Source organism: Schistocerca serialis, chromosome 4, assembly GCF_023864345.2.
Source record: "Schistocerca serialis cubense isolate TAMUIC-IGC-003099 chromosome 4, iqSchSeri2.2, whole genome shotgun sequence".
Taxonomy (NCBI): Eukaryota; Metazoa; Arthropoda; class Insecta; order Orthoptera; family Acrididae; genus Schistocerca; species Schistocerca serialis.
This window is the reverse complement of record NC_064641.1, coordinates 849,514,811-849,539,510: the sequence shown is the minus strand read 5'-3', so window position 1 is coordinate 849,539,510 and position 24,700 is coordinate 849,514,811. Positions and strand designations below refer to the sequence as shown.

The window sequence follows — 24,700 nt, the reverse complement described above, 5'->3', positions numbered from 1 at the left end:
GATATCAGGAGGTATTCCATGACTTCTGTTATCTCAGCGTATATTTCTATGGCAACGCCTAAGTGTCGCTGCGGTTCCAAACACAAGAATAAACATTTTTCGCCAGCAGCCATTCGTAGTTCAGCTGGAAGCTAGCAATAGCGTTGGCGGATGCCAGCGATCTGTATTTATCGATTGTACTACAAGCTGACTACGGCATGATGGCTCCCGAGTGGTATGTCTCTTGCCGGCCCAACTAAGTAGAGATATGTAACTCGTGGCACATGTTGCCACAAACCATAACGGCCAGTCTCTTAGGTCTAAAGGTAGGGTATACCACTTTTGACACTAGATGTCCAGGTGCATAGGGGCCTGATCTGGATAGCAGAGGTGTGGGTATCTTTAGGGAGTATTAAATGATAAGATATAGGTTTATATGAACAAAAAGATCGTTATCCCTTATAGAGGGACAGATAGGCGCGCTCAAGTCGGATTACAAGGTCATCAGCCAGTCTTGGTGTGGCCGAGAGGGGACACCTTAGAAATGATGTAAGTCGGTTCGGAGCTACAATCCTTAAAGGAGTCAGGAATGAAAAACGTCTTAACCAGCTGGATGCCAGTGCCTGGTAGGGCGTGTGACTTGCGGCTGACGTCCTTCGGCTATAGCTAGTAGTCAGCATGTGATCCTTGTCACATTATTATTATCTGCGACTGCCCTCGGTAGCTGAGTGGTCAGCGGACAGAATGTCAAACCTAAGGGCCCGGGTTTGATTCCCGGCTGGGTTGGAGATTTTCTCCGCTCAGGGACCGGGTGTTGTGTTGTCCTCATCATCATCATTTCATCCCCATCGACGCGCAGGTCGCCGAAGTGGCGTCAAATCGAAAGAGTTGCACACCGACGAGAGGCCCTAGTCACATGACATTTTTTTTTTTTTCATAATCTGCAGATCAAGTTTCACAGAAACGTACCTCTGCTGAAGCAACACTCTTACGTGGCCTATAGGTAAAAATAAATTACATTTGAAAAACACGAAATAATTATTAAACTGACTGCGCGAACTGTACAGTGGGGCATAAATACGTACGTTGGAACTTAGACAGTGGCAACACGGCTATGGAGACACTATGCAATGGAATCTACTATTGTCGCAGCTAGCACACGTTGTTGACATACCTACCTTACCTACGAGCATACGGACTCGCCCGTACCACGTTACCGGCGTGCGCAAAATCGAGGGAACACAGTCACTTGTGAGCGAGCGGTCTAACGTAACGGTGTCACTATGTTTTCGAAACAGGGACAACGGAGTTGGATCAAGATTGCATGAGCCAGAGGTCGTACAGCACGACAGTGTCATCAAAGTCTTCAAGAGGCATGTGGGGAATCGGCATTGCCGTACAGAACAGTGGCATGTTGGGTAAAAGCTTTCAACGAAGGTCGGCAAACTGTGTCAGACATGCATCGGTCAGGTCGTCCTAGCGCCTCTGAAGAAGTGCATGCTGTTGCTGCGTTAGTGGACAGTGATCGACGCCATACGATTCGTGAGCTCGCCCACGAAATCGGATTAGCGCATACGACTGTGCTTCGCAACCCGAAAGAACGCCTGGGCATCCAAAAATTGTATCATGATGGGTTCCACATGACTTGACGGAAATGCAGAAGCATTTTAGAGGAAAATTATGCGGACGTAAGAATTATTGACTTTCATGCGTGTAAAATGTTCCAAGCTAGACAGCATCAGGGGGCATCAGTCCGCAGCTCGTGGTCGTGCGGTAGCGTTCTCGCCTCCCGCGCCCGGGTTCCCGGGTTCGATTCCCTGCGGGGTCAGGGATTTTCTCTACCTCGTGATGACTGGGTGTTGTATGATGTCCTTAGGTTAGTTAGGTTTAAGTAGTTCTAAGTTCTAGGGGACTGATGACCATAGATGTTACGTCCCATAGTGCTCAGAGCCAATCAGGGGAATCAATTGCCTCTTGGGGAAATAGAATACATGAGGTATCCATATCGTTCAAGGTTGCCGTAGCACGAGTAACAAATAAGGAACAATTAAAGGGTGCAATAGAATTGCTGTATGCTCTAGGCTCTGCATGATTTATTCAAGGGTTAGCGAATGAAAGAATACAGATGATAGTACGCAGTCGAGGCGAAATCATTAATTTAAGTGAGACTGTAGAACTCGCGCAACAAAAAGAAAGTGCAATCATGTTAATGAGAGAAAAGAATCAGAAGTCAAGGGAAATAAGCGGGCAGAATTATCAAAGACACCAACCAAAGCAGATGAAATATTACAGTTGTGGTAAAATGGGACAGACATCCAAGTACTGCAACAGAAATACCAAAATAATATGGATGCAGACACCCAACAGGGCAGAAGATGCACATAAATTTCAAAATTATTGTTACCATTGTGATGAAACACGCCATACGGATGCGAAATGTAATAAAACTATTATATGCGAAAAATGACAGAGGCGTGAGCATGGGGAGAAAGACTGTTGAACTCCTAAATGTTATCGGTGTAATAAATATGGGCATGTAGCATCGCAGTGTAGAGAGAAAATAGAAAAGTTCCGAGGCAAAGGTATGGGAAACGAAAGAGGTGTTACGGGCAGCAGTCACGAGCAGCCACCGTTAAATGGCGCAAGGTGAGGGTAGCAGGCTGCGAAGCTGAAAATGATGTAATGATGCCTTATAGCAATGAATTGGGTAAAGAATTGATGCTTTTAATAGATACAGGAGCCCACATCATTTGATGTTAATGAGCTATGGCAGGGGACAACTGACGCGAGTGCCTTTTCTAACAGTATGACATCACCTGCAGCGCCTTGGTTGTGGCCTAGACTGCTGGAAAACCGTGGCATGGTCATATGAGTCCGCATTTGAGTTGGTGAGAGCTTTTCAGTGGGCTGTTTAGGTTTTTATGTTGGTAACGCCACGTAGCGCTCTGTATGAAAATCACTGACTGTGCTGTGTGTAGTCTGTGGCTGGTTGGACTCATTGTTAGAATATTCGCTTGTGCAGTGTTGGGCAGTTGGATGTGAACACCACTATGCCTATCAGTTCAGTAGTTAGTGCCTTCAGTAAGTAGAATCTTTTATTTAGCTGGCAGTATTGGCGCTCACTGTATTTCATTAGTTGGAGTAACGAAGATTTTTGTGGGGTAAGTGATTCAGGAAAGGTATAGGTTATTGTTAGTCAGGGCCATTCTTTTGTAGGGATTATTGAAAGTCAGATTGCGTTGTTTAGTGATAATCAGAATAAGTAAAGAGAGAAATGTCTGAGTACGTTCAGTTTTACTCAGCTGTTTGTAAATCAAATAACGTAAGACGTTTCAAGCTGACGGTAGGTTTCGATTGTGGTGCAGACCCCACGAAGCCAAGGAGCCAAGTTGTCAACAAGGCCCTGTGCGAGATGGTTGTGGCTACATAATGGTGTGGGCTGTGTTTGCATGGAATGGGCTGGATCCTCGTTATGTTAGGCTACTTGGAGGCCGTTTGCAGCCACTCATGGACGTCATGTACGAAAACAACTATAGAATTCTTATGGATGTCTATTGCTTGCAATTGGTTTGAAGAAAGCTCTAGATAGTTTGAGGAAAGATTTAGTCGGCCCAATATCCCAACCTAATTCCAATCGAACATCTGTGCAATATGAGTTCTGTCAGCTCAGTGTCTTTCTCTATGCCAACACCTAAGTGTTGTTGCAGTTCTCAAAACGAATATATATATCATTCTCTTGCAGCTGTTCTTAGTTCAATTCAAAGCTGACAACAGTGCTGCCGGGAACCAGCGATCTTCCTTTGTCGACTCTGTTATTCGGGCTACAACTTACTGTATGGGCTATGGCTTGCCGGTGTCTCTCACCAGTGCAGCTAGGTACAGAGACGTAACTTGTTGCAGATGTTGCCACCAAACATAATGGGCAGTCTTTTAGATGTAAGGGTAAGGGGATATCACTTTTGACACTAGATGCACAGGTGCAGGGGCTTTATCCCTTTTCTCTGGCAAAGAACTGTTTTGGTCCCTGGGTGGTCGACCGGCCTGCACAGCTGTGTGCTAACCCACCCTCCTACAGACTTTCCAGCGGGCTGGTTGCCTCCGCCGAACGAAAACTCCTGTGGCCGTCGTGTCTTGAATGTTTGTGTACGCCAGCGTCGACTTCTTAATCTCAGAGAGCACTTGCGATTTATTTATTAGATTTGCATATTGATTAAATGGAAATATATAAAACTGACTCTACCCTATCGAGTTTGGGCTCGAATGAAACGTCTTGATACGCAGAATACAATGGTGAGGTCGGAATATATAAGAAATGAAGGTCAGGAGAGCACGCCACCTTACAATGATACATTAGAAAAGTTAGTCCTTTGGGAACTACAGTACAAGTGGAACACGTCCTAACTGGCTAGGTGCCACTGCCAGAGAGTGTATGTTAACTGGAGGTGAAGCCCTTCAGCTGTCTTCGTCAACACATTGTTCCTCTACTATGATCTGCATTGGCTATAGAGAGCGAGGGCAGACTGTCAGCAGGTCACACCCTTAACTAGTATGGATGGTCTCCTAGATCGCTACAGTTTTTTGTCTTGTGATACTTCACACATTGCTGTGAGGTGAAGTGCATTCTTAGGTGTACTTTCCTATTGGATGGCAAGTGACACATGCTAGAAATCTGGCATTGTTGCTGCGATTTGTTTCTTAGTTTTAGGCCTTGAGAGCACTCATAGATGTACCATAGTGTTTGCATGCCATGTTTTTGTCGAACGTTACAGTTTCTCCATGGTGAGAAAAGCTAATCTTCTACATAGCGTTTTCGATGAAAGAGGGATGTGTGTATTCAAGAACGCCTTAGTGAATTCTCAGATGAGGAGTTTGATGAAAGTGATAATGATCCTGATTTCTAGTATTTAGTGATCGCGTACTAATTTGGAGAAGGAAACTGAAGGTCATTAAGAAGTGATACGTGATGATGACTGAGAAGCGTACTTCTTCGGTAAGAACACAAATATGTTTTCGATGGACAAAACAGAACTCGCTAACTAATATAAGAACAAGGCATCGCAATATTGTCTTGCAGCTACCCCGTCGGCAAAAAATTCCGGAAGTCTCGGAGAAAACTTGCTGTTATGGAGATATGAGCCTGAAATACAGAATTTTTTTTTTTTTTTTGAGAAACGAAAAACATCAACCCTTTGTTGTCCTTGTTTGACGTAAAAACGAGATATCCGCGTCAACATTGTGGTGTTCCTGTTTGCTTGAAGAATTATGGAGGTTCTGTATGAAACACATGCAGGCTGAAAGCAATTACAATCCAGTTCAGTTCCTCAGAGGAATACGGAAGGTAATTACTTTATTCTTGATTTTTAAAATAAAAATTGGCATAATTTCAGCCTTGGTAGTATTACGTGGTGGAATAATCGCCCTAAGGTTGAAATGATATTAGTAAACTCAAAATGATTCCAAATACAATTTGTCATAATTGAAATGCGTTTTTCCGTACAGTTATGTTGCGAATGTGTAATACTATCTCCCTGATGATAATTGGTGGGTGAATAGAGAGGTAACGATGTGTTGTTATTTTAGTAATACATAAAATTAAAATAAGGCGCCAATTTTGATGTGTTCTAGTATTCAGAGTGTTTTAAATTCTGCTTTGTTTAAAAAACGCAAATTTTCATAAATTTTGTTTCCAAGAAGTGTAACAAACGACAGAATTATATTCACCAAAACAGAGGTTTTATACATAAAAAATAAAAAGGCAGTGTGAGAGATCCCTCCATACTAATGGTGGTCTTGTCAGCATTCACAGTAGCTATGGGTTAAAATGAACACACAACAGCTGAACCAATGATTTTACGTGGCATGTAGGACACAATAAATTATGCGTGAATGATTCAAGAAAGTATTTTAAGCAAAGTTCGAGATAGTTATTAAGCTGGCTCGGCGAATTACACGTATGGCCATAAATAATACATGTATGATCGCCTGTAGCTTCCATGGGATTTGCGGATGGCAAATAGAATATGGCTCCGTTGAACCTCTGTAATAAATACAACACAATACACAAGACGCTAAATATCCTACTGAGGAGCAGAAGTAATAGTTATGGTTATCTGTCAAGACCAACACACTAGTAATTCTATTACTTAGAGCTTGCGTCTCTCCAAGGGAGCAAAAATTTTCATCACCTTGAAGCTGGATGTTTAAAGTATTGCGAGATGGTGTTTATTCGAGGATGTACCATTCAAACTTTAGATAACATATACGATGTATTCCATGTGAAGTTCAGTTACTAAGTAGTGTGACTACAATGAATTTCACGTGAAGTTCAGTTACTAAGTAGGGTGAGCAGTTTGTTACGCTACCAAAAATTGTTAGTACAGTTATCCAGTACACAACCGACATTGATAACAGTCACTGTCCAGTAATGAAGTTGAATGTTAGATTGTTTAGACGAGAATATTACACTTCTCTCTTATTACAGTTCCTGTTACACTCCTATGGTTTATTTAAGTGGGCCCATCATATATATCGCTGAGCCCAACAGTAGTTTAGTTCACGGTACTTATTGATCACATCACGGCTCAATAAAAAAGTGTATTAATGTAGATTACAGATTTCACCTGAAAATAATGACGTATTACAATTTCTGAGTTTCGCAGTTAGATGTGCGCGTATTGTTGCGTACAGAATGCACATGACTGTGGGGTGAACCAACACTGAGGGTGCACTCGAACGTAGACATTACTCGAGTACTTTTAAACTATCGGCTGGCAATTCTGAGTGACGTCCCAGTACTTACAGACTGCCGTAAGAGAAAATCGTTATTTTGAAAACAATGTTGTTCTTTCGGTCTTCAGTCCACATACTAGTTTGATGCAGCCCTCCGTGGTACTCTATCCTGTGCAAGCCTCTTCAAAATCCTTCTCAATCTTCTTACTGTATTCATCTCCTGGTCTCCCTCTACGATCTTTACCCCCACGCTTTCCTCCAGTACTAAATTGGTGATTCCTTGATGTCTCAGGATGTCCCCTACAAAACGACACTTTTTTTCTTCTATCTGTGAATCTCCTCGGTTACATATGTGAGTGCCATATTGCCAATTAAGGTAAATTTCATGAAATCATTAATTAGTGCATTAACTAATCAATGCTGTAGGTCATATTGTAGTGCGAAATTAAGGCAACAAAACTATGCAGTGTGGTCAGAAACAGTGTGAAGAACCTGTAAGCGTGTTGCAGGGTAGGCTGTGCTGAGAAAGAAAACATTCTCTGTGGTGTGCCAAGTCAATTAGCACTGAAGTTAGCCAATCAGGCTGCTGCGCACGCAAATTAAAGTGGCCGACCAGACACAACTAGCGTCAACTGTTCTCAAGTCATAGACGACAGAACAGGAGAATTCTCAGCCTTTGGCTCGGATTCGATCCTCATTACCATCAAAAGTGCAATTCTTGTGTCGCTGCCTTATTCGGCTACAAGAAACCAAACGAAGGACATGTTTTGCAACACCGTTTAATGCAGGCCACATGAATTTGTTGGCGCAACGGCCTGGTTGGCTAACATCAATGCTAATCAACTCGGAAACGGGGAACGTATCGAATTCTTTTCTTGACAATTGTTACTCAGCACCACCTACCCTGTAAGATTCTTACAAGCTTTGAACATTGTTCCTGATCAATCCGTATAGCTGACGTCCGGAATCTAACAGTGGTTATTACAACATCTGCTCTGTAAAATAGTACTTGCTATGAGCTTTCAAGTTAATTTCTATGGAGATAATAAATTGTACATAATTTAAAGTATTTACTGGAACTTGAGAATGCTAATCTTTCAGGTGGTTTAGGTCACCTTTCTCAAATATAATTACTCGCTCGTAGGATTTGGCACGTAACGAACTGTAATACTGACTGGAATTAACTGTAACTTTTAATTAACAATGTCCTAATGAAATCCAATTACAAAAATGTAATCAGAACATTTTAAATGAGGATCTGAATAATTAATTTAAGTGAGATTAAGTCTAAATAGAAGTGTGAGGTTTTAATATAGTTTCTGCATGTCAACAGATAATTAAACTGAAAATTACATAAAAATAAAAAAGTTAGTTATTTAGGGGACTAGAAAAACGTAACAGATGGAGAGGATCCAACTGGTACTTCACGACGATATTGCATTTCCAAAGGCATGGGCACTGTGGCAAATACAGCTGTTATGAAATACATGAAATGTACTCACAGTTGTGAATATGGACAACCATCCGGTGTATAATGGAGTGGCTCGAAAACAGATTTTTCGGTTATTGCGAACGGTCCCTTTATTATTAGGCTATCCAAACACGCTTCACGGTCAGACTAAAGCTTCCATATGTCGTCATCCAAGTGTCTACAACTGCCACTTCTACATCCATTACATATATTCCCATACAGAACTGAACGTCGTTTGCTTGGTGTCAGTGTACAAATACGGAACTGCAGCACCCGTGACCATCGGAAGTAAGATGCAATATTCCTTCTGACTTGAATGCATATGAGCAAACATTTTCACTTGTCACGCAACAATGGGCAGATTGTACAACTCACGCTCCGTAGCAATGCTTCGGTTTGACATTCTCTAGATGCGTGTAGCTAAATGCATAATACTTTTCATATCATTACAGAGTATTCAACAAGATCACTATGTAACTCACATATTTCAGTCTCTTGTAATTCATTCTTATCTTTATCATAAATGCGTGTTAATTCATGAAATTTTGTCACATTTATACCTGATTACAGACGATTTTAGGCAGAATAAACTTAAGTTGTGTCTACGTTATACCCACCGTCGATTATTGAACAAATAGGTGAATTGGCCAGTGATTTGTGCAATGAATAATACCTTCTTCGGTTACAGACTGTCAACCAGACCAATGAATACCATCAGGATCGAGAGGTTGTACCAGCTTTCGAGGACATCATGGACGTCATTGGTTCTAGAGGAAAGTTCCAGAAGAGATTAAACACTGTTTTCATTTGCTATGGCACAATCGTCAATGTGCTGAGCTCGCAAATGTACAATTTCGTTATGCAAACTCCTGATCACTGGTGTCACGTCCCTGGGAGAGAGTTCACCAACTTAACTCTTGATGAGTGGAAGAGCGCCACTATCCCCAAGTAAGATATATATTTAGATATAGTCCATGTGATTTTTATTTAACAGCGGCTGAGAAAACGCAATCTCTTAAATCAATAACAGATATATATCAGTAGGAATGTAATAGTGACTTCCAATCTGATTTGACCTTTGCCTGTCATGGAGAGACAAATGCATGACGTCATCATATCCTGCCCCCCTCCTAAGCAACGCCTCTCCTAAACCATGCCCCATTCTCCTACCCACACCCTCTCCACCTCCCTTACTAAGCTATGCTCTCGTCCAGTAGTGTTAGCAATTGCATAATGTATGCATGGCGTCGAACATATATGCACCATTGCTAATGTTAGTCCATTTGCTGTACTCTGAGGCCCTAAAATGGTGAAACATAGTTACATAAAGAATTTGAAAATGTATTATTGGCTTAATTTGATATATTTTCTGATTTCGATAACGCTGTTGCGAGTAGTTTGTGCATTAAAATTTGTCTATTGAACATGCGTAATTTTCTAGTGACCTTTATCTCGTAATTTGAAGTTTTGCAGAAAAAAGACATGAAGTTACAGCTAGTTCCACAGCAAAATCAATAACTTATTTTTGTTTAGCTATATTTGAAAGTATTTGTAAGCGGAACTTAAAACATTTTTGCTCACTTACTATGTACTATAATTTTGAGTTCTTAAACCACTCTATTCTAAGTAAAAGGAGCTGAATTTTGATGATGCGATATGGGGGCTGCATCTGTAATTCCAAATAATGTTCAAGGAATGGTGGGTACAAGAAACGAAGTCTCATCACCTGAAATTTGTAAAAGTTTTTCGGGAACGGTTCACCTTGGCCTTACCAAACACCATTTTGGGAGGGGTGGATGGGCGGTAATGATAATACAGTACGTTGTGCACAAGAAAAATACACCTGACGTTATGGACTGGCTAATATAGCTTTTAAATCCTTTAGATTTTAGCTGTACTGGGTATTATGTTCCACTGCGATCACAAAAACAAAATTTCATCGCCTAACGTGTTAGAAGTTTTTTGTTGTGAAGACGATAGTGCGTAATGTTCTACATTGGAAAAACTGGAACTGTCGTTGTTTTGTGGCGAATATGAGTTCTTATTCCCATTTTGTTGGTTTTTCCTGTGGAGCCTAGAAAGGTGAAACATTATTATTTACTATTAGCAGTTTCGAGAGAAAGCAGCATCTGTTATTGCAAATAATGCTCAAGAAACAGTGGATACAATAAACGAACTATCTTCAACTGACGTTTTTAGAAATTTTTCGGTAATGGTTCCCTTCACCAAACACCGTTTTCGGATAACAATTGCAGGCTTTCAAATAACTACGCACCCTCCGACTCAACGTTGAAATCTTTAAAGTTTTGGCTGGTTTCGTTGTCTAGGGCTGGGATACGTAGTTGTCGCATTACAAGACAAATACTGCCGAGTCTACAGTATACGATAAGAATGCACACATGAATCGAATGGTCAAAGGTTTCTATCACTCGGTAATAGCGAATTATGAAAGTAACATATAAATTTATAATTGATAGATTGCAATTAAATAAAATCTGCAGGTACTATCCTAACGCCTTTAACTGATGAGTATGATAGCAGAAGTACTTTTGAGAATGTGGTATATTTCTGTAAAACACTTATTGGTGTCGATGGCCCAGCAATTAAATAAAATATAAGTTGAATAACAGGGAAACAATAGATTCCTACAGGGCGTAATTAGTTATGAACAACAACACAGCTCGCGAGACATTCACTTTTAAACGCACTCTACGACTTCACTGTAGAAGCCACGGAATTCTCACAAGTGCACAAGTCGGCACTCCGAAGTTTCTCTATCTGCCGCGACCACGCGCAAACTGCTCCGCTGTCAAAGTCTTTCCGCCGACTGTGCGTCCGTCGCGCTGTACTGTCCGCATCCAGCACTCACTCCCGTGTGTTCTGTCCCGTACTGTCCACAACCGCGCCGTGTCCTCTCCGGAAATTCGCTTCCATCCAGTCTCCCGATTCACGAGCGCTGTGATTGGCTAGCGCCCTCGCGCCATGTCTTCATGCCAACGCACAGTCATAATCATAATGAAACATGTACCAAATACTGGATTTACATTTAAATAACTTGAAATTAAATAAATATTCCTATGGCTGGACCATAAACACGCTCTAACACACATTATTAAATACATAAACAATTAAAGAAACATATATCAAAAGAAAAGAAGCAAAAGGTAGGCCAAGAGCCTAATGTTTCTGTGCTTTCTAAAACACAGTAAATATTTAACCAATTTCTTCATGAATAGTATATATCGGGTATAAACAAAGACATAGATAAACAAATATATATATATGCATGCTGCTACTGTTTTTTCGTGTAACTGTGGAGTACTTATGGCCTGACGCGATCGATAATAATCGGCTGCTTTGACCTCCAATAACTCATGTACTATTCAAGTTACATGCCTGTAATTCATACCAATTTAGGTTTACATTAATAGCTTTCTAAAGATATGGCGATCGGCAATATCTGATGAAGCGTTTACATTCTCGAAATTCGTTGCTGGGTGTTACTTGTATAATTCATCGACAGATACTAATCTTTAAACTAATAAAGGTACTGGAAATCTGATTACAGCATCATAATCGTCGTTCAAATAATAGTAATGTACATGTTTCTTCTTGAGGTATCATGATTCATCTGTCTACTATTAATTTCTACACGAAATGTGAAATGTCTGTCAGTATTTAAAATATCGGGGTGCCAATGTTTCGAGTCTGCAGTAGGTGTAGCGTGGTGGGTAAATAATGAAACACAACTCTTCGAATCCTCACGTCCTTTGGGGCACCAACCTACATTCATGAGGGACACCAATTGGCAGTAATGATTCTGACAGGAAAGCTTAAAGTGATAGTGCGGCTCATGACACAGAAGTGCAACAGAAGAGAATGCACGGTCAGCTCGGACTCTCTGCCGCCATTAAGCTACATCTTGCCAGCTACAAGGTACTGTAGATTACCTGAAAACTTTATCTTTGAAGGTAAAATTAAACAGGCGTACGTACACAGATAATTCTGTCTACAGGCGTTACGTTTCTTATTTTTCGTCATATTCCACACCTCAGCCACCTAAAAATATTACTAACATGACTAGTAGATATCAAAATTAATTAAAAAAAGCAACGCTTAAGAATCTACAACCGACGTAGTTCACGGGTGTCTTTCCCACTGTCTTACACACCAAATACGCGCAACAATGTGACCAAAGCAACGAATTAAAATTTCACAGCTACCAAATAAACTGTTCTACCTATGAAATAACGATCGCTAACGAGTCAGAAACAACCGCTTCCTAATGAAAGTGTCACGACTTACTCATTGCCGTCATTGATTCCATAAAATAAAGTTACGTACCAGTCTGTTTTCTGTTATCTCGTACCTGCTGCACCCGTTTTTTTTTTTTTGTCACACTTTAATTTTCTCTAACAAGAACCCCTTTAGTGCGAGGTCGCAGGTTAAATCTTTGGTAAGATTAATTTGAAAGTCTTGTGTCAATAATTATGACGTGACAAATAGTGGCAGCTAATGACTCACCGTGTACATCAGGAGGATCACATAAAATTACTGTCCAGAAGTTGCAGAGATCAACCTCCTATGGGATGTATGTATTACACTTCACAAAAAGGACATCGTCGACATTCAAGAAATTGTCAGAACAAACCATTAACTTGCACCATGAACACAGAATGGAAAATGGCGTTCCACGGAGATCACGAAGGTTCACATCATCAATATCGAACCGGACTGCTTGGGAGTTACAAACCATGGAGGACGTTCAGAAAGATATCCACTTTTAAGGAATGCATAAGAATCATACTGGTGTAACGGGGTGATGAGAACTGATGGAATGTGATGGTATGTAATCGAATGCGAAACTGTCTGCCTTATAGCTTGTGTGAAACTGGCTAAACTATAATGCATAGTTAGACATAGTGCGATAATATGCGGTTCAGGCACGGAAAAAAAAACAAACATCCAGAGGCTGAATTTGTCATGTTGTCCCAGGTGGTGTGATCTGCAATGTCACGCACTTTTCAGGAGTGATAGTATGCCTTAACGAAGTATGATTCTTCTACGAAGACCGAGAATAAAGCGGAAGCAAGTTATTTTGATCAGCTGTGGCCCAAAAGTAGTACTCATACAGTAGCTGTATTTTCCTTAAGCCCATTTTCCCACTCTTGCTTGCTGTGACGTAAATATTCACTACTGCCCTTCCAAGATCACCCACACGAGGAGGAATCGTATGTGCCAGAGCACCTCAAATTCTCGAAGCACAGTAAATAAGTTTCCAGCCAATTTATCATCTACATTAACAGACACAAAAATTGTATACAAAATGCGTCAAGGCCTTGATGTTCGGATGTTCGTTGATATTAATACAACTCCCTGGTGCCTCTAATTTCCAGGGTTCCTTTCAAATGCATTTCCTCTTCAAACCCAGATTTGTCTAAACTGAGAAAAAATTCCTTACTGAATGATGGGATAAGTTTCTTTATCTGATCTATAAAATTCTGGGTTGATTCCACATCGTCAATTTGATTCTTTGTTTGAAATTCCGTCATATTACGTCTTCCAGTTCCGCAGCACAATTTGAAGTTACGCAGCGAACCACTGCTTCCTTTAAAATCACTGTAATGTAAGTCCCCCCCGAAATTTGGTGTGGATAACCTAGTATGTTACCGTCAGGCATATTTTGTAAATTTCGTCGAGCATCCTTGAAACGCTCAAACATCTGTTTTAGTTTTTGTAATAAGTGCGCCCTGTCCTCTTTTGAATACCCGTTGTTTTTATTACACACTACCCGGTTCTACTGCTGCAATCTTACTCGAAATCTATTCATAATTTTTTTTTTTTTACTATGCTGTGGATGATTTTTGGAATAGATAAATATGTTTTAGTACCCGGCACTCGTTGGACAACCATTGTCCTTTATTGCGTTTCACTATAGACGGGATTTGTGGCTCTCTGTCCAAGGGATGATTAACTACATCGCTCGATACCTGTTTCAGTATCACTTTCACTTGTTAAGCATGTATATAAAGTTTGTATCTGTTCTTTCGGACACGTCCGAAACAACAGATACCATCTTCATATAGTTAAGGCTAACCGGCCATTGACCTTCTTCTTCTGTGCTGGATGCACACGCATTGCCCGAACTCTTACGGGACTCGGTAAGATTGTCTGCCGCGAGTAATGAGTGTAGTGGGCAGGTGCACTGCGAATGTAGTGTGTGGACATTGAGTTGGGAATGTGGGTCTCACGGGGAGCATGGAGGGATTAATCCCTGCAGTCGCACTACTCTCCGTGCCCTCGGTGGCTCAGATGGACAGGGCATCTGCCATGTAAGCAGAAGATCCAGGGTTCGAGTTCCGGTCGAGGCACACATTTTCAACTGTCCCCGTTCATGTATATCAACGCCTGTCGACAGGTTAACGTCTTGATTTAATCATCATTTCATGTTAAGCATGTACCTTCATCACTGTACTCCTCATGTACATTGTCCACACAGGCGAGCCTGTACGACACCACACAAATCGCTGACTCATTCCGCAGAAGCGCTAATTTTCATATGCCTCTTCCTGCTCAGGCTGTGAAATTCGTTGTGTTCCTCTCTGACGAAATGTCAATAACTTCTGTTGTAGATACAATGGAATATTTGCGTTGTGTGTCGTCCCCATTGCTCTGTTCTGTATTAACGCCACTAGGACAGTAGCACGATTGTGATTTACTCGTCAACTAAGCAGTTCAAATACGCCCCGTAACCTCATGCTGTGCTCACCAGTGGATCCTTCCAGTCCCTCCACCTGTGCTATTAGACGGCTACATTTTGGTTGCGTGGAAGACGCTGTATGAGGTACAAAATGCTGTAAAAACATTATTGGCTTTTTGTGACCTAGCATTCAGAGGGTTTCTTGTAAGAATTGTAATTGAAAGTGGAGATGAAAAATTCTAGTTTAACACTCAAATAACTTACGTGTTTACTGCCAGGTGACGTCGTCGACCACCGCCCATATTTCGATAGGAGCACACCCTGCCATTCTCAAGGCACAACTGCAAGGAGGAAGCAATGTGCAAGGGAATTTTATACCTCGGTTCACAGAGGAGAAACAAGGAAGATACTACACGCAGAACAAGTAACAGCAGAGTCAACACACAGCCAAAGATAACCAACATCAGAAATATCGATAGTGACTATAAATCAACAAGTCAGGTTGCACTAATTCTGTCCCTCTGCTTTTTGATGAGAGACAGCCGGATTCCAAACAGCATTTAAACAAACTCCACCATCTCTGTTTATAAGGTTGCTTGATAGTTTGATTTCAACAGCTTCCTTAATAACACTATCCCAATAGCTGGACGTTCAAGCCAGAATCTCCGTGTTGTTGTATTTCATAGGATGACTGGTGTCAAGGCAATGTTCTGCAATAGCGGATTTGCTCGGGTGTTGTGAGCGTGTGTGACGCTTATGTTCAATACACCGGTCTTGCACGGTCCTGATTGTCTGACCAATATATGACATGCCACAACTGCAAGGAATACGATAAACACCAGCCTTACACAAACCAAGATCATCTTTTACGGACGCCAACTGGGCCTTAATCTAAGAAGGTGGTCGAAAAACACATTTCACATCATATTTCCGCAAAATAGAGCCAATCCTGTTTGAAATGCTTCCCGCTTAATGCAAAAAGGCCGTAGACTTAGGTGCCACTTCGTTGCTATCGTCACTCACCCGTTGCATAGAAGGCCAATAGCGCAACGCACGTTTGATGTGCCTCTCACTATAACCATTCTGACGAAACGTGACTTCGAGATGTGATAGCTCAGCTGCCAAACTTTTAGGGTCTGAGATAACTTGGGCCCTGTGAACCAATGTACGACGTACTCCTTCACACTGAGCTGGGTGGTGACAAATATCAGCTCGCAGATACAAGTCAGTGTGAGCATGCTTCCTATAAACAGAACGTCCCAACGTACCATCAGTCTTCCTTCTGACCAACACATCAAGGAAGGAATGGCATCCATTCTTTTCCACCTCCATAGTGAACTGAATATTCAGGTGGATTGAATTCAGGTGTTCCAAAACCGGTTTAAATTCTCCCTAGCCCGCAGCTCGTGGTCGCGCGGTAGCGTTCTCGCTTCCTGCGCCCGGGTTCCCGGTTTCGATTCGCGGCGGGGTCAGGGATTTTCTCTGCCTCGTGATGGCTGGGCGTTGTGTGATGTCCTTAGGTTAATTAGGTTTAAGTAGTTCTAAGTTCCAGGGGACTGATGACCATAGGTGTTAAGTCCCATAGTGCTCAGAGCCATTCGAACCATTTTTTTGAAATTCTCACTGCCATGAGGCCAAACAACAAAAGTATCGTCTACATATCTGAAAAACACGCAGGTTTCAAGGTCGCTGACTCGAATGTACGTTCCTCAAAGTCCTCCATAAACAAACTGACCACAATAGGTTTAACACTGTCCAATTAAAACTATAGTTCCAAGGTCTAAGATTCCCCAATTGCTTTCGTTAAACAATGTTCAAGGGTGTTCACCTAGTCATGGCACTAGCCAGTGTGACGCACTTTGTGTGATGGTTGATGGCAGCAATGTGTATGTGGATTGTGTGGACCTGACGTAGCTAACAGGAAAAGGATTGAAGCGGAAAATGGCACAGCGGTCGTTGCCAGGGCCCTCAGGCAGAACAGCTCTTGGCAGGCTGCTTTGACATATAGTTGCAGGTGGTCCTCGTGGAGGTGAGCGTTGTTCACCATACAACTGGGCGCCAGGATTCCCGGTAACAAGTGGCTGATAGGGCGACAAGCACACGGCGTCTGCAGGATGATGGCAAGTTGAAAGTGCAGTTACAAGGGCGGCACAAAGGGCTACAGTATATGAATCGCATGGCTACAGGTTACAATGGGCTGGTGCGGCCATCGTGAGGCCAGTACCATTTTGTCGACAGGTTGGTCACGGAATGAGGCTAGTGGAGTATGTGACTAAGTGGCAACAAGCAACATGATCTGCAGCAGGGGCAGATACAGCAGATGAGCCACTTTGCTACATGTTGCTGCAGCCTGGTGTAGCCATGACAAAGGTGGCCTGATGATGGTGATGGGTCAGCTACAGAATAAGGTTGGTGGTGTGAAATGGGGCACATGAGTAAGTGGCATCAAGCAGCATGGTCCACAGCAAAGACAACTATAGCAGATGGGCTGCAAGGATTCAGCTTTCAGAGGGCTGGTGCAACCATGGCGAGCAAAGTGCGGTGGTGGCGATGGAGGGGGCATGGCTTGAGATTGGTAGCGTCAAATGGGCACATGTGTGAGTGGCTTGAGACAGCATGGTCTACGGCACAGACAGCTAGAGCAGATGGGCCACATGGCTAGAAGTCGCCATGGTGAGGAGACCACGATGGTGGCAGCACTGTGGCTGGCAGCTAAGCCATGCACTGATGAGCAGCTTGCCACGCTGGGACTGGCATGGCAAGCAGGCAGGCAGGTGTTGAGGGGTGCTGGTGGTTGACCTGCAGCCAATGGGGCATTCCTCTGGCCAGCAGCATGCCGTAACAATCAGTCACAGTGCACTGATGCGCTTTGCCCTCCAGGGGAGGCACTGGCAAGCAGCTCACTTTCACGATGACAGTAGATGACGGACTTGTGCTCAGCTCACACACAGCAGTGTTGCTGCAAGTTAGACTCTGCGCTAACGAGGTGAATATCAGGCCACACGGGAAGACATGACCACTAAACGCCTGGCTTGCACAGAGTAACAGCAACAATTATTATAACTGGCCACAAAGTTTTGAATTTGAACCAAATTTCATGGTCATCCTCCATACTGAACAATGGGTTAGATTCTGATTCTGACACCAGATGTGCAGGATGCAGAACAGGAGCATCAGAAGGCAGGTGGGTAAATAGATTTAAATGAAGAATACTTGATCTGTAGTCTTGGTTCTCAGAATATGGGGAAGGCTTCCCTTGGGGCACAGATAAAGGTTGATTGCCAGTCTAGGTGTCTGGACAAAGAGATGAACTGAGTAGGTTGCGGGACAGGTTTTGTGAGAGTGGTGGCTGGTACTGGTGAGCAGGACCACGTGTGGACGGCAGGAGTTGTCTGTTCTTGCCGAAGTCAGTATCACAAGAGAGCGTTGCAACTGTGCTTTTCCCATCGAGGCTCTCCAGCAACCACAGACTTGACCCCCATATTCATGTCCCCCATTGGCTAAACGGTGGCATGGATACGCTAGTTTACTGTGCAGAGACGCCGTTGTGGGTCGTGTGATATTGACTTTAGTAGCTTCCTCTTAAATGAATTGCTTCTGTCCTGAGGAACAAGTTTGAGTGGCAGATAGGCATAGTTGAAATTATAATGCAAGAGAACTTGAGTCGGCAGGTGTTGCCGAGCAGTTCTAGGTGCTTCAGTCTGGAGCCGCGCGACTGCTACGGTCGCAGGTTCGAATCCTTCCTCGGGCATGGATGTGTGTGATGTCCTTAGGTTGGTTAGGTTTAAATAGTTTTAAGTTCTAGGGGACTGATGACCTCAGCTGTTAAGTCCCATAGCGCTCACAGCCATCTGAGAACTTGAAAGACTCAAAGAAAAATAAAATATGAAATTTTGCGTGAAATTTCCTTAATATCTGAAATAGGCTGGCCATTCTGTACTGAAATTAGGAGACAGTGTGGGAAAGAACTTCAACTAAACGAAAACTATACAGTTTGCACATGTACTACTTACATCTCTCTCTTCACCTCCCTCTGTCCCTCATCCTTTGTCTCTCTCTCTCTTTCTCTCTCTCTTTCTATCTCTGTCTGCGTGTCTGTCTGTCTCTCTATCCCCCTTCCTGCATCCCCCTTCTCTCTCACTCTCTCTCTCTTACACACACACACACACACACACACACACACACACACACACACACACACACACACACCACACCACACATAGTTAAAAGCTTCCACACAAATTTTACTCAGGAATAATAAATATCACTGAAATGCAACTGAATGAACTGGAAATATAACTGTCACAGACAAATTTCTTAAATATAAAGTTAACAAGAACTAAAATAACAAATGCAAACATTAGTTATATTTTAGTATCAGAAGGAAAAATGCTGTATCGGCAACAGACTAATAATCGAACTGATAGTAAAATGAGTAAATGATTTAATCAAAATCAAGAAAACTGAGAGAAACACACAGAAAAATAACAGGCAAGCACATTAGAGAAACAAAACTATAGGATAGGATTAGGGAGGGTAAGTCATAATTACAAAACAGGCAGGATTTACAATGTAATGATGACGGATTTACAGTAATATATGAATGAAACAAATACGAATCATATAAGAAAAAATATTGTTGAGGAACTAAAGTTGGTCGAACTATTGGCCGTCAAAAATTTACTCACAAAAAAGAAAAAAAGTCGTCAGCACAATAGCAGAGAAGCCAGGTTCAAAGTACATAGAGAAAATACCGCCATGAGATCAGTTAACAGTTTCAAGAATGCTGCCACCCGCTACATGGAAAAGTTCACACATTAACACTTTTCTCAGTATTAAATAGCGTAGAAAAAGGAAGTATATAAAGTTCCTTCCCATCAACCTAAAAAATAAATGATAACCACATCGGAATAGAACAGCTCACAATCCCAGAAATCCCACAAATCTAAAATGCCGCTACAGATCAACTAATAAGAATCACGAATTTAATCACAGAGCAAAAGAACAGTCAATATGACAAATCATATGCTTACAGTGGAATGGAAACTGTTGTGTAGAACATAACTGGAATGGGGTCGGGCTGGTGGTTGTGCAACCGTGGAAATGAATTTAAGTATTAAATTATTAAGCATAAAATACATGTGAGCAACAGCATGCTGTTACACTTTCAGTAAATTAATATATCCTCCTGTAGCTCCTAGAAGTCCCTGAGCAGGGCTCAAACCATTCAGTGCAGCCAATATCTTTCACACAATCAACAGAATTAAAATCGAGCCTTTGCCATTGGATACGTAATCGAGTACTAACATTCACAATTTACAGAGCATGGCCCTCAGCCATAACAACTAATGACATTGGAGACAACTTCTGCAATTAAACATAAGAATACCGGTCAAGTCTTAGATTTATCTGGGATGAGGTAAATAACATATAAATACACATTGGTCTACTGCTACTACTTCCACTAGACAGCGACCACACAAGCTACCACACACTACACCAAAACACCGACACAAATATCTTAAAAAATCTGATATATTAACACACACAATTGATTCTGTAGTTTGAAGAAGGGAACTAATCGAAAATCTCGTTTTGTGGGTAAATACAAAAAAAACTTTCGCCTGTTCTTAATTATAATTTTGTCTTAACCAAACAGTTACATGAGATTCTTTACATTAGACTCCTATACCAGAACCTTAGGACGATGAATTGTTCTGAAGGAGGCGTCACAATATTAAAAACCGAGAATTTGTTCTCTTCTTCAACCTGATCATGAATTAAGCACTAAAACTTCATATTACAACATCAGAAACAGTTACATTTTCACAAATCATTTAAAAAATACGACATATGCAAGAAACATCTGTACTTCTCACAGACTTTGAAAGCCTTATCTATGAAATTTATTCTAAAGACCATCAATGCGCTTCATTTTCTCCGCCCTCGCAGTAGCTGTTGTTGGTCACATCAACACCGCCTCGCAAAGTGGCCAGTTCTGATATGGAATGTATGTAACTATCTTGGGTACATGTTGTACCATCATATCTTGTATCGGGATTTTTTCACTGCACACGGTTTCTGATGGTATGTGGGGCATCCTGCATTGTTCTCTTGCGGCAAAGAAAATATTTTTCACCAAAATATCAGACAACGGAGATACAGTTAATTAACCCCTCCGGAAGGAATATTGTAACTGCCTGAACTTGTAAATCGAAAATGGGGACTTTTACAGGAACTTTGTTGATTATTTGTGGAATTAAGGCCACTGATTGTTGAAATCCAGTGTATTTTCATCAGAGATTTGAGTAATATTGCATCTTATTTTCCTTGTGAATTGAATTAAATCAGTGTATTGTTGTGATATTTAAATTCTGTGTAGTCGTTTGATTTTCCTTTCCACAGTCCCAAAATTGCGATTACCTCGAAGAAAGGAGTGCCCTCGCTTTCGGAGGTACTAACGTATCACATATTTTTGTGAATCGACCAGTAGCTACGAATGCAAGGAGAAAGCGCGCTGAAGTGGTGTTACAGTTTTGACCTTATCAGATGTCACTGAGAACATGAAGTCATTCAATCTCAGGGTTCAAACTGTTTATTTGCAACAGCAGCATGCTACATACTTCGTCAGGAAATGTGGCCTACAACAAAAACCATGGCATCGCATTAGAAACTCCAAACACGATTTTGAAACATGTAGCTTAGCTGCTACATCAATAATTTGTTCTTCATTTGCTTCTATGACAGATATGTAAACTCAGACGTTGAAAAATTAAACACAAAACAATGCCGTGATGCACTGAAAACGCGATGTATTAAAGAACTGAAAAGCAGGTAGGACCACCAGCGCAGAGGGTGAACGAATTCGAAACTGCAGTGCGTTCCGTTCTCCAAACTGCCAAGTATTTTCCAAGTCTGATTAAGCCAACAGATGAGTAGGTTTTGTTTCTCCGTTTTTGTAACTCATTTTTGGCTCACAAAGTGCGTCTGTATGCTAACACACTTTTGGTAAAACGAAACAAACAAAAATCTATTTTTCGGCACTTTCCTTCTTCAAAGTATCTATTCTATTGAACATTCGCATAGAACAAATAAGGAGATGAATTCTTTGTACAATTGTGCCAACAACTGATTTAAGCTCGCTGTGTAGTTTAAACAAAAGCATCCTGAACCAAATAAAATTAGTTAAGTTCACAGCCTGTCTAATATTCTGCGTGGTGTCTGTTTGTTCTAAGTCGTGTCCCCCTACCACTTTCGCGCAACGACGCTCTGAGCGTAATTTGTAGGGAATTGACTAGTTTGAACCTGGGACCTGTTGCGGGTAAGGAGTCGCCAGACCACACATAACATGTAGAGTTCAGAAGAGTTCAGTGAGACTAGCAATGATATAACCAAATACTTAATGATTTCAGCGTCAGATCCACTGCACTCCCTGTAAAAGAATCTTAATACTAACTAAATTTAGTGCAAGGGGTTCAAGGGTTTCCTATTTTTAGTTAGCTGGTAAAATAACGTCGAAAGAGCAGTTAAGTTTACCATTGGAAATTTTATTCTACTCACAAAACATTGTTTACAAATTGCACTATTGATAAAAGGAAATGTTTTAATACAGGATGATGAAAACCAACTGCGTTCAACAAAAATGTGAACGACTATTCCCTGAATGGGTTTCCAAGTTCTACAATGGATCTAAGGATGACCTATGCCATATCACATCTATAATCTAGGTTTAAATTAAGTTTGACGGAAGAGAAAACTATCAAAATGGTCTACAGTGATCCTCAGTTATCTTGAATTACTTATCCAACTTGTCGTAAATTACAGCAGCTGATGTGGCTTCTCAATAATTATATAACAGAAATGTCATCGCGTTTCAGATTTTTATTTCAAGTAGCAAATGTGAACACCATGAGATTTAATTGATGATCGACACCAGTATTACGTAAAACGGGGGTGTAACTGATGAGCCTTCTGCAGTTATGAGTGGAGCTTTATGCGCTGTTATGCGGCATCGCGTGCGTTCGTTACCTTGTCGTTGGTTAGGCAGCGTCGTCGTTGGTTAGGCAGCGTCAGGGGGCGGCGGGCGGCGCAGCTCCATGCAGCTCGCCGTCTCGGATGCAACTCTCTCCTAAATTCTCCTTACTACAATTTACCGAATTTGGTTTAAAAAAAGCTATCCGGCTGTGTTTTCAACTGACCAATCAGGGTCTCAATATTAACCTTAAGCTCCGCCTACAAAAATTCGGTCTATCCAATGAGAAACGTTATACTTTTCGTGGTGGGGCAATGTTTTTAACGTTTGCAACGTAACAGAGACGCGACAATGTCTCATGCTAAAACTTGCAGCTGGTGTGGCCCTTTTAGTGTTATCGTAAGACCTATACTGTTCTTCTGGAGGGCTCTATCTTTTAACATGGACTGGGGGTGGTCCTGGTGGTTAGCTGGCGACGTGGGTGTCCGTCCCTTATCGTAGGGCCTTCTAGCTTAACATGGTTCTGCTCTCAGCTTCTGTTCTCGTTTCTCCCCTTGGAACTGCGTCTGTCTCACGGTGGGAAGGTATGACATTCATTTAGGCATTCTTGTGTTAGTCTGTGGTATTCCATTTGCTCACTCGTTAATCGTATTACTTTTGTTAATTTAATGTCTCGATTTATTTGGAGCTATGTGACATACTGCTGGATTTGCTTATTGTGTCAGGGTTTTCATGGAAGGTGTTGGATTTGCCTGACACATTACAACTGTAGTTCAAGAAGCTGAACTTCTCTCACTCACTGTGCACACCTGCACGCTGCAAGTTACATCAGCTACCACGCAGAATGTTGTTGCTGGCAGATACACCCAAGGCACCACTCGCACACAACACAGTGCACTGCGTCAATCTTAAAACCATCAGGGTGCAACTATCAGCATGAAATTCACTCAGGTAGTACTTCAGCTTCTCGAGGATCTTGCACTTGGCTCTGCCAAGAACTTGCTCGTTGTAACTTCTGACTGGATCCAGCAGTGCCTCCTTTTGACGCACTACTTCAGGAGCAATGCTTATTTGGCTGGCTGCGCGAGACTGGGACTAGGTGTGCCGCAAACTGTCAAATTCCCAGTGCAAAGCGCACTCTCACAGATACTGACAAATAACTATACAAATCACGTTGGAAAGAGAATTTTTGCAGAGATGACAGAATCAGAAACATAAAGTCTTACACTGGCATATACACTATATGATCAAAAGTATCGAGACACCTCCAAAAACGTACGTTTTTCATAATAGGTCAATTGTGCTGCCACCTACTGCCAGGTACTCCATATCAGCGACCTCAGTAGTCATTAGACATGGTGAGAGCAGAATGGGGCGCTCTGAAGAGCTCACAGAATTCGAACGCACTCAGGTGAATGGGTGTCACTTGCGTCCTACGTCTGTAGGCGAGATTTCCACACTCCTGAACATCCCTAGGTCCACTGTTTCCAATGTGACAGTGAAGTGGAAACGTGAAGGGACACGTGTAGCACAAAAGCGTACAGCCCAACCTTGTCTATTGACTGACAGAGACCACCGACAGTTGAAGAGGATCATATTGTGTAATAGGCAGACATCTATGCAGACCGTCACACAGGAATTCCAAACTGCATCAGGATCCACTGCTCGCATTACGATAGTTAGGCGGGAGGTGAGAAAACCTGCATTTCATGGTCGAGTGGTTGCTCATAGGTCACACACCACGCCGGTAAATGCCAAACGACACCTGGTGTGGTGTAAGGAGCGTAAACATTGGACTACTGAACAGTGGAAAGACGTTGTGTGGAGTGACGAATCACGGTACACAATG

The 24,700-nt window shown here is 42.0% G+C and overlaps 1 protein-coding gene across 1 annotated transcript in view; it reads left to right on the top strand.

The window, feature by feature from the left end:
- LOC126473482 (solute carrier family 22 member 7-like) overlaps positions 1 to 24,700 on the top strand; it is a 578,452-nt gene that overhangs the window by 25,963 nt on the left and 527,789 nt on the right. The window contains exon 2 of the mRNA XM_050100557.1: positions 8,868 to 9,127. Within this exon, the coding sequence (XP_049956514.1) occupies positions 8,868 to 9,127 (260 nt within the window). The remainder of the gene's footprint in view (positions 1 to 8,867; positions 9,128 to 24,700) is intronic.